General features: G+C 41.2%; 1 protein-coding gene across 1 annotated transcript; it reads left to right on the plus strand.

The window, feature by feature from the left end:
• Positions 1 to 13534: 13534 nt before the first annotated feature.
• On the plus strand, positions 13535 to 14488 carry LOC116910612 (olfactory receptor 2T2-like). The gene has a single exon (XM_032914559.1). The coding sequence runs from the start codon at positions 13535 to 13537 to the stop codon at positions 14486 to 14488; it is 954 nt and encodes a 317-aa protein (XP_032770450.1).
• Positions 14489 to 18322: the final 3834 nt, after the last annotated feature.

Raw genomic sequence — 18322 nt, forward strand, 5'->3', positions numbered from 1 at the left:
ATCCGTCGAAGAATCAGAATATAAAATGAGCTGGTGTAATAACAAAGGTAAAATAGCAAAGAACTCTAAAGAATACTAAGATCCTAGATCTAGAAGATATTAAACACTCCTTGAAAGAACACTTAGAAATAAATAATGTGTGGGTGGATGAATGAATGGATCGTCAAAGAAGCAGAATATAAAATCTGCATGGAAAAAATTTCCTGAACAAAAACACCCATGAAAAAGATCAAGAATCAAAATGGGATCTCATAAAACTTTCTGTTCAAAGGACACTGTGGTTAGGACAAAAAACAGATTGGGAAAAGATTTTTACCAATCCTACAACAGATAGAGGGCTTATATCCAAAATATACAAAGAACTGAAGAAGTTAGACAGCAGGGAGGCAAATAACCCTATTAAAAAATGGGGTTCAGAGCTAAACAGAGAATTCACAGCTGAGGAATGCCGAATGGCTGAGAAACACCTAAAGAAATGTTCAACATCGTTAGTCATAAGGGAAATGCAAATCAAAACAACCCTGAGATTTCACCCCACACCAGTGAGAAAGATCAAAACTCAGGTGACAGAATATGTGGAGAAAGAGGAACACTCCTCCATTGTTGGTGGGGTTGCAGATCTACAACCATTCTGAAATCAGTCTGGAGGTTCCTCAGAAAATTGGACATTGAACTGCCTGAGGGATCCAAGTACCTCTCCTGGGCATATACCCAAAGATGCCCCAACCTATAAAAAAAGACACGTGACTATGTTCATCGTATTTATTTATAATAGCCAGAAGCTGAAAGAACCCAGATGCCTTCAACAGAGGAATGGATACAGAAAATGTGGTACATCTGCACACAAAATATTACTCAGCTATCAAAAACAATGGCTTTGTGGAAATTCGTAGGCAAATGGTTGGAACTGGAAACCATCATCCTGAGTGAGCTAACCCAATCACAGAAAGACATACATATATACTCTTGATAAGTGGCTATTAGCCCAAATGCTTGAATTACCCTAGATGCCTAGAACAAAATGAAACTCAAGACGGATGATCAAAATGTGAATGCAGATCGCTCATGAGACACAAGAATACAGCAAATACAGAAAGCAGGAAACCACTGAACTGAGAACAGGACCCTGTTGAAGGAATCAGAGAAAGAACTGGAAGAGCTTGAAGGAGCTCGAGACCCCATATATACAGCAATGCCAACCAACCAGAGCTTCCAGGGACTAAGCCACTGCCAAAGACTATATGATGGACTGACCCTGGACTCTGACCTCAGAAAATGAATATCCTAGTAAGAGCACCAGTGGAAGGGGAAGCCATGGGTCCCAGTTAAGATTGAACCCCTAGTGAACTAGACTGTTGGGAGAGGGCATCAATGGGGGGGGTGGGAGGGAACACCCATAAGGAAGGGGAGGGGGAGGGGATGTTTGCGAAAACCGAAAGGGAATAACATTTAAAATGTATATAAGAAATACTCAAGTTAATAAAAAAAAAAAAAAAAAAAAAAAAAAATTATCAACCAGCCCCATCTAAGTAACATTTATAGAACCCTTACTCCTCTGGTATGCATGCATCTTTGAAATAATAAAAAAAAAAAAAAAAAAAAAAAAATCTGCATGGACTCCATGAAAAAGAGACAAGAAGACAATTCTGTTCACAAAAATTTTACTGAGGCATGAGCTTAGCCAGCAATGTTGAGAGCAATGAGAGGACCTCAGTACCAAAAGCTATATGTCACTGAAGAAAGGAATAGTAGGAGGGATGGAAAGACCACCTGTGTTGCTGGATTGGGAAGATTGACATTGTAAATATGGGTCACTCTTCAAAAAGCATCTCATAGGTTCAATGCAATCCCCATCAAAATCCAAAGATATTATTTGCAGACAAAAATCCTGAAAATTAATATGGAAACAGAAAAGGTCCTGAATAGCCAACAAGATCCTGAGCAGAAAGAGCAATACTATGTTTTACTATTTATTCTACTATGATATTCTATTTATCATCACAGAGTCATGGTAACAAAGACAACATGACAGTAACACAAAGGCAGAAGTTTAAGCCAATGAGAGAAAATCATCAAAATACAACCATCTGGTCCTTGACAAAGGTGACAGAAACAGACACCAGAACAAGGACAACCTTCAACAAAAGGTTATTCACACCCAGAAGAATGAAACTAGTTTTTTATGGATATTATTTTATTTACATTTCAAATGCTATCCCCTTTTCCCCAACCCAACCATCTACCCCTTCCTGCCTCCCTGCCCTAACATTCTCCTATACTGGGGGGTTCAGCCTTGGCAGGACAAAGGGCTTTTTCATCCCTTTGGTACCCAACAAGGCCATCCTCTGCTACATACGCACCTAGAGCTATGTGTCTGTCCATGTGTACTCTTTGGGTGGTGGTTTAGTCCCTGGGAGCTCTGGTTGGTTGGTATTGTTGTTCTTATGGGCTGCAAACCCCTTAAGCTCCTTCAATCCTTTCTCTAAATCCTGCAATGGGGACCCTGTTCTCAGTTCAATGATTGGCTACGAGCATTCGCCTCTGTATTTGCCATGCTCTGGCAGAGCCTCTCGGGAGACAGTTATATCAGGCTCCTGTCGGCATGTACTTCTTGGCATCAGCAATATTGTCTGATTTTGGTGGCTGTATATATATGAGCTGGATCTCCAGGTGGGGAAGGTTCTGAATGGCCATTCCTTCAGCCTCTGCTCCAAACTTTATCTCCATATGTCCTCCTATGAATATTTTTGTTCCCCCTTCTCAGACAGACTGAAGCATCCATACTTTGGTTGTCCTTCTTGAGATTCATGTGGTCTGTGGATTCTATCTTGGGCAATCTGAGCTTTTGGGCTAATATCCATCCACTTATCAGTGAGTGCATACCATGTGTGTTTGATTGGGTTAACTCACTTAGGATAATATTTTCTAGTTCCATCTATTTGCCTATGAATTTCATGAAGTCATTTTTTGTAATAGCTGAGTAGTAAGTACTCCATTGTATAGATATACCACATTTTCTGTATCCATTGCTCTGTTGAAGGACATCTGGGTTCTTTCCATGTCAGGAGCCATAACAGGATAAGCTAATAACTAGCAGGTGATCATCCTGAGATGGTCAGCCTCAGATTATTATATAATCTGTGACTGGTTTGCCCTTATTAGGCAAGGCTGTAAGGGATTCATTTTAGGAAAGATTTCTGCTAGTAAAATGCTTTTCCTGTTATTATTATTAAACACATACAACAATCATTAAGTAATAGCACACCCCTTTGGAGCAGATCTCTACAGATCTACAAAGATGTACTGTCTCATAGTGATGCTATACAAACAAATAGATGAATTCTTAAGTCTTAATAATGATCCTATAAGAATTCCTAAAATTAATCAGTGCTTATTAAGCTCTTTTACATTTTCTGATAGTCAAAACTGCAGTGAGAACTCTGCCAGTCTTCCAGGTGTCACCAGTTAAGTGCTCTTAGATAGTAACCAGACTTTCTCCTACTCAGAGCACATTCGAGGAGGTTGTAAAACAATTAACCAAAGGTCATAAAAAGAGAACTAACAATTTATTACAGGTGCTAGGACAGAGGATAAAATATTGACTGGGTTTATCTATACAAAACTTCACTAATAACTTAGTTATGGTTTTAAACCTTCAGTGAACCTGTGGAGCTGTCACAGGTGATGGATGCTTAGCCAGATAATTACTCCTGATGGATATGCATGCAAACATTCTCTATTGTAAACTTCTATTTCAATTTATGATTTGACTTTTTATGTGAACTTGTGATGAACTTTGTAACATGTGATCATGTATTCTGAAAGATGTTTAAGTGTTGAGGACAAAGAGAAGATATACAGGAGGACTGAGCTGGAAAGGACTGAGCGAAGGTGAATTGTGCTAAGGAGAATGAGCTAGAAAGATCGGGATTGAGAAGAAATGCAGAGTGGAATATCTTAGAGATTATAGGTAACATAAGAGAGCAATGTGCAGAATGCAGAAGGAAAGAGGAAAAAAGAAGAAGCTGAAGAAAGCAGAAGGAGCAGGCAGGCTTTTCCTTATCATGGGACAGAACAGGTCATTTCTTAATAGCAAGGCAGGCTTAGTCGTATTAAAAGGAACATGTCTTTTTTTTCTTATAAACTTAGGTTTAATTCATTTAGCATTAAAAGGGTAGAAACTTTTTCTTTCACTATGCAATGAAGATTGGAGCTCATTTTTCATCCAGAATGAGTGAGTTCTTTCTGTACTGGTGCTTGGTCTTTTGCTCCATATGCATGTGTAAGTATGGATGTGTGCGTAAGTGTGTAATTGTGAGAATATATGCATGTATATGTGTAAGAATGTAATTGTGAGAATGAATGTAAGCCGGAACCAACTGGTTGAGTAGAAATGAATAAATGTGCATTCACAAATCCGTATATGAACTTATATAAGTTTATGCATATTTGCCTATGTAAAAGTTTTTCCTTCTGCAAGCTCACTAGCTATTCACTTCTCTTGGTTCAATAGAAGTTTATTGCTCTAAACTTCCCCCTAGCCTGACAAACAAGAGGCATAGGGACAAAAGGGAAAAGGTCCAGCAATTAATCCTCTACTTTATCTCCTGCTGTTTTAGAATGAAGTGCTAAGTGCCAAAGGCTGCAGTTTCTGGCCTCAGAGGAACACAGAAGGTGGGTCAGTTACAGTAGCAGAGCACAGTGACTTAGACATAGATAAGCAAATCAGCTACAGTAACACAGTAACTAAGACTTAGATAAGTAAACTTATCATTACACAGCAACCCTAAATGTCTCATAACACGAAGTCTTACCCTCCGCCTACACTCTTCCCCCTCGGCTGCTTCAAGAAGAACCAACAGAAAGAAGACTAATTCAGGGGCTAGCCCCCGGCATTTCCAGCTTCTGCCTATTATAAATAAGGCTGCTATGAACATAGTGAAGCATGTGTCCACTATGTAGGAGCAACTTTTGGATGTATGCCCAGGAGTGGTAGAGCTGGGTCCTCAGGTAGTACAATGTCCAATTTTCTGAGAAACTGCCATCAGACTGATTTCCAGAGTGGTTGTACCAGCTTGCAATCCCACCAACACTGGAGAGTGTTCCTCTTTCTCCACATCCTCGCCAGCATGTTGTCACCTGAGTTTTTTATCTTAACCATTCTGACTGCTGTGATGTGGAATCTCAAGGTTGTTTTGATTTGCATTTCCCTGATGACTAAGGATGTTGAACATTTCTTTAGGTACTTCTCAGACATTTGATATTCCTCAGCTGAGAATTCTTTGTTTAGCTCAGTACCCCCATGTTTTAATAGAGTTATTTGATTCTCTGCAGTCTAACTTCTTGAATTCTTTGTATATTTTGGATATTAGCCCTCTTTCAGATGTAGGATTGGTAAAGATCATTTCCCAATCAGTTGGTTGCTGTTTTGTCCTAATGACAATGTCATTTGCATTACAGAAGCTTTGCAATTTTATGAGATCACATTTGTCAACTCTTGATCTTAGAGCATAAGCCATTTGTGTTCTGTTCAGAAAATTTTCTGCAGTGCCCATGTGATCAAGGCTCTTCACCACTTTTTCTTCTACTAGTGTGAGTGCATCTGGTTTGATGTGGAGGTCCTTGATCCATGTGGACTTGAGCTTTGTACGGAGAGATAAGAATGGATCAATTTGCATTCTTCTACATGCTGACCTTCAGATGAACCAGCACCAGCTGAAAATGCTATCTTTTTAACACTGGGTGATTTTAATTCCTTTGCCAAAGATCAAATGACCATAGATGTGTGGGTTCACTTCTGGGTCTTCAATTCTATTCCATTGATCTACCTGCCAGTCTCTGTTCCAATACCACACAGGTTTTTATTTTATCACTATTGCTCTGTAATACAACTTGATGTCAGGGATGGTGATTCCCCCAGAAGTTCTTTTAATGTTGAGGATGGTTTTCACTATCCTGAGTTTTTTCTTATGAATTTGCAAATTGCTCTTCCTAACTTTATGAAGAATTGAGTTAGAATTTTGATGGGCATTGCATTGAATCTGTAGATTGCTTTTGGAAAAATGGCCATTTTTACTATCTTACCCCTGCCAATTCATGAGCATGGGAGGTCTTTCCATCTTCTGAGATCTTTAATTTCTTTCTTCAGAGATGAAGTTCTTGTCATACAGATTTTTCACTTGCTTGGTTAAAGTCACACTGAGGTATTTTATATTATTTGTGACTGTTATGAAGGGTGTCGTTTCCCTAATTTCTTTCTCGGCTTGTTTCTCTTTTGTGTAGAGGAAGGCTACTGATTTATTTGAGTTAATTTTATATCCAGCCACTTTGCTGAAGTTGTTTATCAGCTTTAGTAGTTCTCTGGTGGAACTTTTGGGATCACTTAAATATACTATCATATCATCTGCAGATAATGAGATTTGACTTCTTCCTTTCCAATTTCTATCCTTTTGACCTCCTTTTGTTGTCTGATTGTTCTGGCTAGGACTTAAAGTACTATTTTGAATAAGTGGAGAGAGAGTGGGCAGGCTTCTCTAGTCCCTGATTTTTAGTGGGATTGCTTCAAGTTTCACTCCATTTAGTTTGATGTTGGCTACTGGTTTGCTGTATATTGCTTTTACTATGCTTAGGTATGGGCCTTAAATTCCTGATCTTTCCAAGACTTTTAACATGAAAGGGTGTTGAATTTTGTCAAATGCTTTCTCAGCATCTAATGAGATAAATACTTTGAGTTTGTTCATATAGTGGATTATGTTGATCAAATTCCATATATTGAACCATCCCGGCATCCCCAGGATGAAGCCTACTTGATTATGATGGATGATCGTTTTGATGTGTTCTTGGATTTGGTTTGCAAGAATTTTATTGAGTATTTTTGTGTCAACATTCATAAGGGAAATTGGTCTGGAATTCTCTTTCTTTGTTGGGTCTTTGTATGGCTTAGGTATAAGTATAATTGTGACTTCATAGAAGGAATTGGGTAGTGTTCCTTCTGTTTCTATTTGGTGGAATGTTTGAAGAATATAGGTATTAGATCTTCTATGAAAGTCTAATAGAATTCTTCACTAAATCTATCTGGTCCTGGACTTTTTTCAGTTGGGAGAATTTTAGTGACTGCTTTTACTTTTTAGGAATTATGGGACGGTTTAGATGGTTTATCTGATCCTCTTTTGTACCTGGTGTCTATGTAGAAAAGTGTCCTTTTCTTCCAGATTATCCAGTTTTGCTTTGGTAGTAGGATCTGATAATTTTTTGTATTTCCTCAGTTTCTGTTGTTATGTCTCCCTTTTCGTTTCTGATTTTGTTAATTTGGATACATTTTCTGTGCCCTCTGGTTAGTCTGGCTAAGGGTCTATCTATCTCATTGATTTTCTCAAAGCTCCATCTTCTGGTTTTGATTCTCTATATAGTTCTTTTTGTTTCTACTTGGTTGATTTCATCCCTGAGTTTGATTATTTCCTGCCATCTATTCCTCTTGGGTGTATTTGCTTCTTCTTACTCTACAATTTTAGGTGTGCTGTCAGGCTACTAGTGTATGCTCTCTCTTGCTTCTCTTTGGAAGTACTCAAAGCTATGAGTTTTCCTCTTAGCACTGCTTTCATTATGCCCCATAAGTTTAGATATATTGTGCCTTCATTTTCATTAAATTCTAAAAAGACTTTAATTTCTTTCTTTCTTCCTTGACCAAGTTATCAATGAGTAGAGTGTTGTTCAATTTCCATGTGTATGTGGGCTTTCTGTCATTTTTTTAAGAATGGCCTTAGTCTGTAGTGATCTGTAGAATGCATGGGATTATTTCAATCTTCTTGTATGTGTTGAGGCCTAATTTGTGACTGATTATATGGTCAATTTTGGAGAAGGTACCATGAAGTGCTGAGAAGAAGGTGTATTATTTTGTTTTAGGATGAAATGTTCTGTAGATATCTGTTAAATCCATTTTGGTTCATAACTTCTGTTAGTTTCTCTGTGTCTCTGTTTAGTTTCTGTTTCCATGATCTGTCCATTGCTAAGAGTGCAGTGTTGAAGTCTCCCACTATTATTGTATGAGGTGCAATGTGTATTTTAATAAGGTTTAGTAAGCATTAGTAAGGTTTCTTTTATGCATGTAGGTGCCCTTGCATTTGGAGCATAGATATTCAGGATTGAGAGTTCATATTGGTGGATTTTTCCTTTGATGAATATAAAGTGTTCTTCCTTATCTTTTTGATAACTTTTGGTTAAAAGTCGATTTTATTCAATATTAGAATGGCTACTCCAACTTGTTTCTCTGGACCATTGACTTGGACAATTGTTTTCCAGCCTTTTACTCTGAGATAGTGTCTGTCTTTGTCTCTGAGGTGTGTTTCCTGCATGCAGCAAAATACTGGATCCTCTTTATATATCCAGTCTATTAGTCTATGTCTTTTTATTGGGGAATTGAGTCCATTGATGTTGGGAGATATTAAGGAATAGTGATTGTCCCTTTTTGTTATTTTCATTGTTAGAGATGGAATTATGTTTGTGTGTGTCTCTTTTGGTTTTATTGTAGGGAGATTATATTCTTGCTTCCTGTGTGGTGTAGTTTCTTTCCTTGTGTTGGAGTTTTCCATCTATTTTCCTTTGTAAGGCTGGATTTGGGAAGAATCTCGAACACATGGGCACTGGAGAAAATTTCCTGAACAGAACACCAATGGCTTATGCTTTAAGACCAAGAATTGACAAATGGTAATTCATAAAACTGCAAACCTTCTGTAAAACAGAGGACACTGTCATTAGGACAAAACAGCAACCAACAGATTGGGAAAAGACCAATCCTACATCTGATAGAGGACTAATATACAAAATATACAAAGATCTCAAGAAGTTAACTCCAGAGAGACAAATAACCCTATTAAAAATGGGGTACAGAGCTAAACAAAGAATTCACAGCTGAGGAATATCAAATGTCAGAGAAGCACCTAAGAAATGTTCAACATCCTTAGTCATCAGGGAAATGCAAATCAAAACAACCCAGAGATTTCAACTTACACCAGTCAGAATGGCTAAGATAAAAAACTCAGGTGACAGCAGATGCTGGCAAGGATGTGGAGAAAGAGAAACACTCCTCTGTTGTTGGTGGGATTGCAAACTGGTACAATCTTTCTGGAAATCAGTCTGGAGGTTCCTCAGAAAATTGAACATTGGACCCAGCTATACCTCTCCTGGGCATATACCCAAAAAATGCTCCAACATACAACAAAGACACATGCTCCACTATGTTCATAGCAGCCTTATTTATAATAGCCAGAAGCTAGAAAGAACCCAGATGCCTTTCAACAGAATGGATACAGAAAATGTGGTACATCTACACAATGGAGTGCTACTCAGCTATCAAAAACAATGACTTCATTAAATTCATAGGCAAATGGATGGAACTAAAAAATATCATCCTTGGTGAGGTAACCCAATCACAGAAAAACACACATGGTATGCACTTACTGATAAGTGGATATTAGCCTGAAAGCTCAAATTACCCAAGATGCAATCCATGGGCCACATGAAACTCAAGAAGAAGGATGACCAAAATGAAGATGCTTCACTTCTTCTTAAAAAGGGGAACAAAACCTCCATGCAAAGGGATAGGGAGGTAAAGTTTAGAGCAGAGACTGAAGGAACAGCCATTCATAGCCTGCCTCACACATGGCCTATATATATATAAGTCACCAAAACTAGATAAGATGGGTGAAGCTAAGAAGTGCATGCTGACAGGAACTGGATATAGATCTCTCCTGAGAGACACAGCTAGAACATGTCAAATACAGATGTGAATGCTAGCAGCAAACCATTGAACCGAGAACAGGACCCCCATTGGAGGAATTAGAGAAAGGATTGAAAGAGCTGAAGGGGCCTACAACCCCATAAGAACAACAATGCCAACCAACCAGAGCTCCCAGGGACTAACCCACTACCCAAAACTATACATGGACTGACCCATGGCTCCAACTGCATATGTAGCAAAGGATGGCCTTTCTGGGCACCAATGGAAGGAGAAGCCCTTGGTCCTGCCAAGGTTGGACCCCCAGTGTAGGGGATTGTTGGGAGGTGGTAAGTAGAGGGGTTATAGGCTTATGGACAGGAAACTAGGAAATGGAATAACATTTGAAATATAAATAAGAAATAACTGAGAGAGAGAGAAAAAAAGAGAGAGGAAAAAAGAAAATGCATTTGCCTTTATACAACTTGGGGGAGGAGGAAGGCTAGTTGGGAGGAAATAGGGGATTGGTGGAAGAGAGAGATGGCAAGAGAGATTAATAGGGGAGAATATAATCAAAGCGTATTTTACAATATATTTAAAACTATGAAAGAATAAATTTCAAAGAGACATAAAATCTAATGTGGGAAATTCAAAAGTAACCATGAAGTCAGTTCTATAGTTGATTGTACCTACGTTAAACTGGGAGAATTATCCTTCCAGTGGAAGCTTCCAAGGTGTATCCCTAACCTCTGTCACCTCAGACACCATAATAAGATGTAACCCTCACTCTCTAAAGCCCCTAGCACTTGATGTGACAGTTATGCTGGAATCCCAAAGAAAAGCAAGCATCTATCAAAGAACACAACTAATTGATGTCTGGGGCAAAGATTCCCAGAAGGGAAAGGCCCCAGGAGAGGGAGCTCCCAGAAGTGGTTATGTAATGGAGACATCAGTTTCATCAGGTGCCTCCTGTCTGAGAAGTAGTTTCCCATTAATTCCTCATCTTTGGGCTGTCACAGTTTCTGTTGTGGCACAGTGTGCACTGAGCAAGTTTTCTTTCTTCTGCGTGTCTCAGATCAATCTATCAGCTGAGTGGATTTTCCAGAGGAACCAGACTCCACTCAGGGAGGCGACATTTTCTGAGGTCATTACTCACTGGGAGTGAACAGTCTAATCTAGTCCTTGCCGAAGTGAGGTGAGGCTCCATCCCAGGTAAATCCTCTCAAGATGTAGTCATTTGTGCACTGAAGTAATCAATAAGAGTTTCCTCCCCAAAGCCTGACATCTATAGATGTGAGTAGGGACAGTGGCTCTACCTGGAGTAGGAAATGTGGGGGGCAGGAAGGAGAGAAAGGCCACACAGAGATGTGCTTCCCCACTGGCCCCAGTGGCTGTCCCTCAACAATGTTCCAGATGCTCCATTCCTGACATGGTTCTCAGTCAACGTCAGGGAGATGGGAGTAGCATTGTGAGAGGAACTAGCTTAAATGTACTGGGGAATGAGAGGGTGATCAGACTGTCTGGATCAAATCCAGGGACTGTACCTATATTGATCTTGGGCAATCATGGTGGCTTATGTTTGAGCTACACCAATCAACCTCAGAGTGCTCTTAGAGTGATTTGTGAAGAACTTACCACAAGAATCCCTCCTGCTCAGTGTGGCACACTGCTCCAACCATGAATATCTTTCTATAGGCTGACATTTCTTCCCTTCCAGAAATGTATTTGAATTTCATAATTATCTTTATTACCTTTCTATAACCATGATTTTTATCTAACTGTTCTTTGAATCTAACTGGGCTCAAGAAGAAAGCTGGACAGAGCCCAGTGTGCAGCATCGAAGGCTGTTATGCCAGCCTTCAAGGAGAAGAACGCACCCCTGGCTGTGTGTCAGCTGTGACTTAGGACCTGATCACCCCAGTGTTGGGACCATATGTGGTGATAATCTGAGAAGACAGAATACCAGTCACAGCCACAGTTAACCAGTAGTATCACAAAAGCCATTCACACAGGTAAGTGCTTAAAATAACATCTGTGGGATTCCCAGCCTGGTCTCAGCCAGGTTCGTGCCTCTCTTCTTTATACTTTCATTCCTCCTATCTTTGCCATTCTTGGTATTAGATGGTTTTATGCACCAGTCACCATGTGATATCACTGAGGTACAGACCTGATGATAAAGCAGGGTGTCTCCCAGGCAGACACACCCACAACCAAAAATGCCTGTACCTGGATACATTAAGCCAAACAAAGGCCTGATCAATGAAGAAGCCAATCCTCATTCAGTCACTTGACTGTCAAGTCACCCCCAAAACCTATCATCACAAAGCCTAAAGTCCCTCTTTAAGATCAAAACTAATTTTTTCATGGTTTTAAAAATACCCCATGTAGAATCCAAGTCACTGTTGTCAAGGACCATATAGAGTTCTGAAGGACACTGGGGATTTCCTCTAGCCACAGTGTATATCTTTTCTAAATGCATTCCAACAGGATGGTTGTGATCTAAGGGGTTAACCACCTCATGCTGAGGAGAAAAACATGGGACAGTTAGAGTAGCAAGTGTGCGTTGCTTTTGTTCTGCAAGAGCTTGGTCTTTGCACTTCAGAAATACTTTCTCTGAAGTAGAGATAACTATCATTAAGAAGGCCTTGTCCACACTCTGATAGTTTTAGTCAAATGCAATCAGAAAATGGAAAAAAAGAAAAAAGAAAATGGAACATGTTTTTTCTGGTAACAGGTTCTGTTTGAACCCTGGGCTCTGGTACCTCACTGATCAATTCGTCTACAGGCCAATATGGTAACACATATTAAAATGTACATCTTAAAATGTAATTAGACTATTTACAAAGATGTCCAGGAGCTGGAGTGTATCACAGTGCTTGCCTTGGGTGTTCCAGGATCTGGGTTCAATTTCTAGCATCACATACAGAAAATCTGAACCCACCATTTGCCTCAGCCTCTGCTAACAATCTTACTAAGGTTTCTGGCTGAATCTTGCTAGTTTAAACGTGCTTGGTGGAGGTGTGTTTTAATATTCAGATGGACGAATTACATGTGCAGCTGATGGCTCTGGGTGGTCACCCACCCGATGTGAGTACCCACCTACTCACCTGGGTACAGCAACATCTAGCTGAGTGTGAGCCTGCTTTCCACCACCCTGATTGTAATTATGGGATGTCCTAGAACTAACCTCAAATGAAATTCAATACTCAACTTTGGACTTCTCCCTAAAATTGGAGGAAATGAGATGGGTGATCCAAGAGGCTGGTCTTCGGGGTCTTTGGTATTTCAGTATTGCAGGCTACCTCTCTAACAGCATCAGTTGTAGAGTGTTCCCAGCCCTGTGGCAATACCATTCCAACAGCCCCTCACTCAGGCTCTGCTTCTCTCCCCATAGGGCCTGGATGGGGCAATCGTCCCTGCCCAGAGAGCAGATGAGGCGATTCTAGAGACCTCTTTCATCTCCAAAGCACATTAGATGCTAATGAGAGAAAGGGGATTTGGAAGATTTAGAGCACACACCCTTGATGTGCTCTTATATATACAGCCTGTCCCCCTTACCATAGAGAGATGTTTCTTACAACCAAACTACACATGTAGTGTAGTTTGTAGTATTTTGTCACATACAAAATATTTAACTAACCCTGTCCTCAATCTTAAGACCTCAACATTCATACCTAAATGTATTTTCACAAGAATGAGTTTCAATCTAAAAAATAAGTCTGATCCCATCTGTCTACCTTGTTTTTCTTGGATTAACTAATGATATTCAAAGGAGGTGATTCTGATCACATCTCTAATGTTTTCTCTGCACTGCCTAGCTCAATGCTGGAAGTCCAGGACATTAGCAGAGGGAATGGGACCTCAACAGATTTCATTCTCCTGGGGCTTTTCCCAGAGCTGCGCTATCTGGGCATCCTCATCATTTCTATTCTCCTGATCTATCTCATCGCGTTCACAGGGAACGCTGTCCTGGTCCTCTTGATCTGGGCAGACTCTCGCCTCCACACCCCAATGTACATTCTACTCAGCCACCTCTCTCTTATTGACTTGGCCTTAATTTCCACCACTGTCCCAAAGATGGTTATCAACTTTTTCTCCAGGAAGAAAAGCATCTCCAAAGTTGCCTGTGGGACCCAGATTTTCTTTTTCTTTGCCCTTGGGGGTAGTGAGTGTCTCCTTCTGACCCTCATGGCTTATGACCGCTATGTGGCTGTCTGTAATCCCTTGAGATATTCAATTATCATGAACTCTAGAGTCTGTCTGTGGATGGCCCTTATATCCTGGGGTGGAGGTGCCCTGAATTCTCTCATCAACACCATCTACACCATGCACTTCCCATTCTGTGGCTCTAGGGAAATCCACCACTTCTTCTGTGAGATGCCTGCTGTCCTGAGGCTCTCTTGTGAGGACACTTCCTTGTATGAGACGGTGGTATCCATCATCTGCATCATGTTTGTTCTTCTCCCTTTGGGACTCATCATGACCTCTTACCTGCTCATCTTCCTCGCTGTCCTCCGAATGAATTCCCCAGAGGGCAGGAGGAAAGCGCTGGCCACGTGTTCTTCTCACCTGGCAGTTGTGAGCCTCTACTATGGGCCAGCCATGATCATCTACATGACCCCTGACTCTTTCCACACTCCAGAACAAGATGAAATACTCTCCATGATTAACACCATCTTCACCCCCATGCTCAACCCTCTCATCTACAGCCTGAGGAACAAGGAGGTGCTTGCTGCCCTGAGAAAAGTAATGAGTCAACGATTCATTTTAAAGTAGAAGACACTCACTCCTTAATCCCAGCCCTTTGGAGACAGAGGCAGACAGGTATCTGAGAGTTCCAAGGCATCCTTGTCTATGTAGTGAATCCCAAGCCAACCAGCCAACATAATATAATTCTAAACTGCATTCTACATACTTATCCTCATACCCACAAATATATATACTTCTCATCCCTCATCAAAGAAGCTCCTTTTCTGTGACAAAACAGGTCAAAACAGAGAAAGCTGGTGGTGGGATGCCCACCACACCATTATCTATAACACATGTTCCCCACCTAGGCTCAAGAAACATTGCTCTGGTATTTTAAGAGTGACCCCACCCCATTCATATTCCTTACAACACTGTCAATGGCCAATTTGTTAATAAATGCTTAATGAGGACTTGTTCTATAGGCAATGTTGCCACATTCTCAGGAAGATCATAGGATCAGCCTCTTATTTTTCTGTAGTAAAAAAAATGAGAGAATGCCTCTAGGTATGAAGAATGGTGCATTACAGGAGTATGAAGAATGCATTGTGGGAAAGCAGTGATGCAGACAGAAGCTGTGAGCAGTGGGCGGTACTTTGCTGTCCTTTGAGGAGGACTGGATCCTCCTGAAATGGTCAGTCATAGTGGATGGTGAGTCAGAGAAACTATGGCTACAGCTGGTCAGGCTCGTTAGTTTAAATGAAATACATGTGCAAAAATGTTGAGCTCCTAGTTCTATATCATGGAGCCCCCCCCCAAAAAAAGGGAAAAAAACATTCTATGAACCAACTTTGTTTTCTTATGATAACCTGGACATTACATCAATTTCTGGTCCTCAGAGTTTAATGAAAGCTAATATGATCTACTATTGTAGGATTCCACACAAGGAAAATTCCTCAAGTTCTTCCTCCTTATTTTTTGTCTCTCTCCCACCAGTGTTCTCCACAAAGAAATGGTTAGCAAGTATTACTGACCTAACACATGAAATGATAAATGGCTCCATTTCTCAAAGTAAGCTCAAATGGGAGCATGTCCCTGGGCTATTCTCACTTCTACATGTGAGATGTTTCTCTAATGAAAGCAAGACATGCTCTCCTTTTCAGTATTGTAGAACTCATGATGGAGGTGCACAAGCCCAAAGTCAATGACCTTTTGGGATCACTCCTCAGTTATAAGTAGCTCCTCACTTAATGCAGCAGAAGAACTGAGGTATAGGGAAAATTTGTTGCCCTTCCAGGGATAGAACTGTACCTTCTGACACCCTGAATAAAGTCTCTCAATCAGAACAAAAAGACCCAGGACAACAGATGTTAGACTTCCCTAAGGGACTAATTCACATGCCTTGGCATGTGCAGAAGGTTAAAGTCTTGATGAGGACCACACAAAGTCCAGAGCTGGACAACCAAACTCAGTGGCCAAGGACTACAGGGAGTCTGCAAGGTGTGCTGTTTAAGTTCCAGGACCTGAGATGTCCCAAGCATTAGGTGGTGCATTAGTGACTTTTCTCTTGCTCTGACCAAGTACCTGGTAAGACAGAACTTAAACAAGGAGAGGTGTGTTTTAGCTCACAGTCTGAGGGCACAGTCATGGTAGGAGAAGCACCATGCAGGAGGCTGCTTGCTCACTTCTGGGTGAGAAGGAAAATAGAGAAAGGGGAATTCATTGCTTACACAGCATTATCACTCCATTGCTGTTCAGTCCAGAACATCATTCCATGATGCTGTCCAATGTGGGTGTGTCTGCTCCTAATCCTCTTTGAAAATACCCAGAGACAAGCACAAAGGTGTCCCTCAATAATGTCCTTTAGAACTCTTAACCCAATAGAGTTGATGATGAAGATGAACAAGCATAAACACCATGTTTGAAAAGGTGTTGGTCAGTGGGTGAGGGACCTGATTGCAAAGCTTGATGGTCTGAGTCTGATCCCTGGAATCCACATGGTAGATCTGACTCCCACGGTGTCTCCTGACCTCCACATATGCTGACACACAGACTCCTGTTCACACACACACACACACACACACACACACACACACACACACACACACAAACACGCGCGTGCGCGCGCATGCAAGCACTAAATAAATAAATAAATAAATAAATAAATAAATAAACGTTTCAAAGGTCCATTAAGGAGCACAACACCTCAGCTAAGAGAAATAAAGTGTATTTTTGCCACTTGGGATGTAGTATAACACATTCTGATGAGTACAGCAAATTATTATTACAGATTTTAATTTACTGAGCAAATATTGTCATCATTGAATGTAGTATTTGATGTGATAGGGTATGATTTGATATAAATATTTTGATTAAATCACTTGACATTGTTACAGTACAAAACCATGGCATACTTTTTACCACATGAGCATAAAAACTGTAATTGATTGATTTTTTAATAAAATATTTTATATGTCAAATGCATTCAGTTTTTAAGTTGTTCAGGAGTACTAATAGAAAGAAATGAGGTGTGAATGTCCCATGGCAGTTGAGAGGCAGAGCACTCCACTGAGGAGCGGATGGCCAGAAATGAAGTCTTCCAAAGATAAAGAGGGGACTCTGTTAGGGTCGAGGTGTAGAGTCTGAGGTATGAGGCTGAGAAGGAAGGTTGAAGTGGGATGGATGAGGTAGAAGGGTGGAGGTGTGAGGGCTAAAGTGGGAAGTCAGTGTGGTGTCTGTGATATGAGGGCTGAGGTGTGAAGGCTGAGGTGTGAAGCCAAGGTGTGAGGCTGAGATAGGAAAGCTGAGGCGTGAGGACAAGATGGCAGGGCTGAGGTAGGAGAACTGAGGTGGAGGGCTGAGAAAAAGAAGGCTGAAGTGAAAGGGCCGAGGTTGGAAAGTTGAGATGTGCAGCGTGAGGCCTGAGGTGGGGAAACTGAGGTGTGAGGGCCCAGATATAAAGGTGAAGTGTAAGGACTGTGGTAAAAGGACAAAATGGGAGGGCTGAGGTAGGGAAACTGAGGTGTTAAGGCTGAGGTGGAAGAGCTAAAGGAGAAAGGGTGACATATGAGGCTAAGGGGTGAATTAGAGGTGTGAGGGCTGAAGTATGAGGTTGAGGTTGAACACTAAGGTGGGAAGGCTTAAATGGTAAAGCTTAAGTGTGAAGGGTAAGATGTAAGACAGAGGTGTAAAGACTAAAGTGAGAAAGGTGATGTGTGAGGGCTGAGGTGTGAGGCTGAGGTATGACGGATGAGGTGGGAAGGGTGAGGTAGGAAAGTTAAGTGTGAGGGCTAAAGCTGGAAGGCTGAGCTGTGAGGGTTGATGTATGACACTGTGCTGGGAAAGCAAAGGTGTGGGGCTGAGGTGGACATGCTGATGTAGGAAAGGTAAAGTAGGAAGGTGGAGCTGTAAGACTGAGATGGGAAGGCTGAGGAGGAAGGCTGAGGTAGAAGGTTGAGGTGTGAAGGATGAAGTGGAAAGGATGAGGTGTGAGGGCTGAGGTGTAAGGCTGAGGTGTAGGAATGAGGTAGGAAGACTAAGGTATTAAGCTGAGATGGGAAAGCTGAGGTGAAAGTGCTGAAGTGGGAAGACTGAGGCGTGAGGGCTGTGGTGGGAAAATGTAGGTGTGAGTGAGCCTAGGTGTGAGGGCTGAGGTAGAAAGGCTGAGGTGGAAAGACTGAGATGGGAGGCTGAGATTGATAGGTTGAGGTAAAGGGGCTGAAGTGTGAGAGCTGAGATAGAAAGGCTAAGGTGTGGGGCTAAAGTGTGAGGCAGAGCTGGAAAAGGGAGGTGTGAGGGGCTATGGTGTGAGAGCTAAAGGGGGAAAGGTGGGGTGGGAAGGCCGTGTTGCAGCTGAGGTGAGAAAGCTATGGTGTGAGGCTGAGGTGCAGGCTGAGGTTTGAGCCTGAAGTGGAAAGGCTGAGG

The sequence above is a fragment of the Rattus rattus genome, chromosome 9, assembly GCF_011064425.1.
Source record: "Rattus rattus isolate New Zealand chromosome 9, Rrattus_CSIRO_v1, whole genome shotgun sequence".
NCBI lineage: Eukaryota > Metazoa > Chordata > Mammalia > Rodentia > Muridae > Rattus > Rattus rattus.

Bases quoted from the DNA above. Each gene is read 5' to 3' on its own strand.
- LOC116910612 (XM_032914559.1), top strand. From the start codon at position 13,535: ATGCTGGAAGTCCAGGACATTAGCAGAGGGAATGGGACCTCAACAGAT.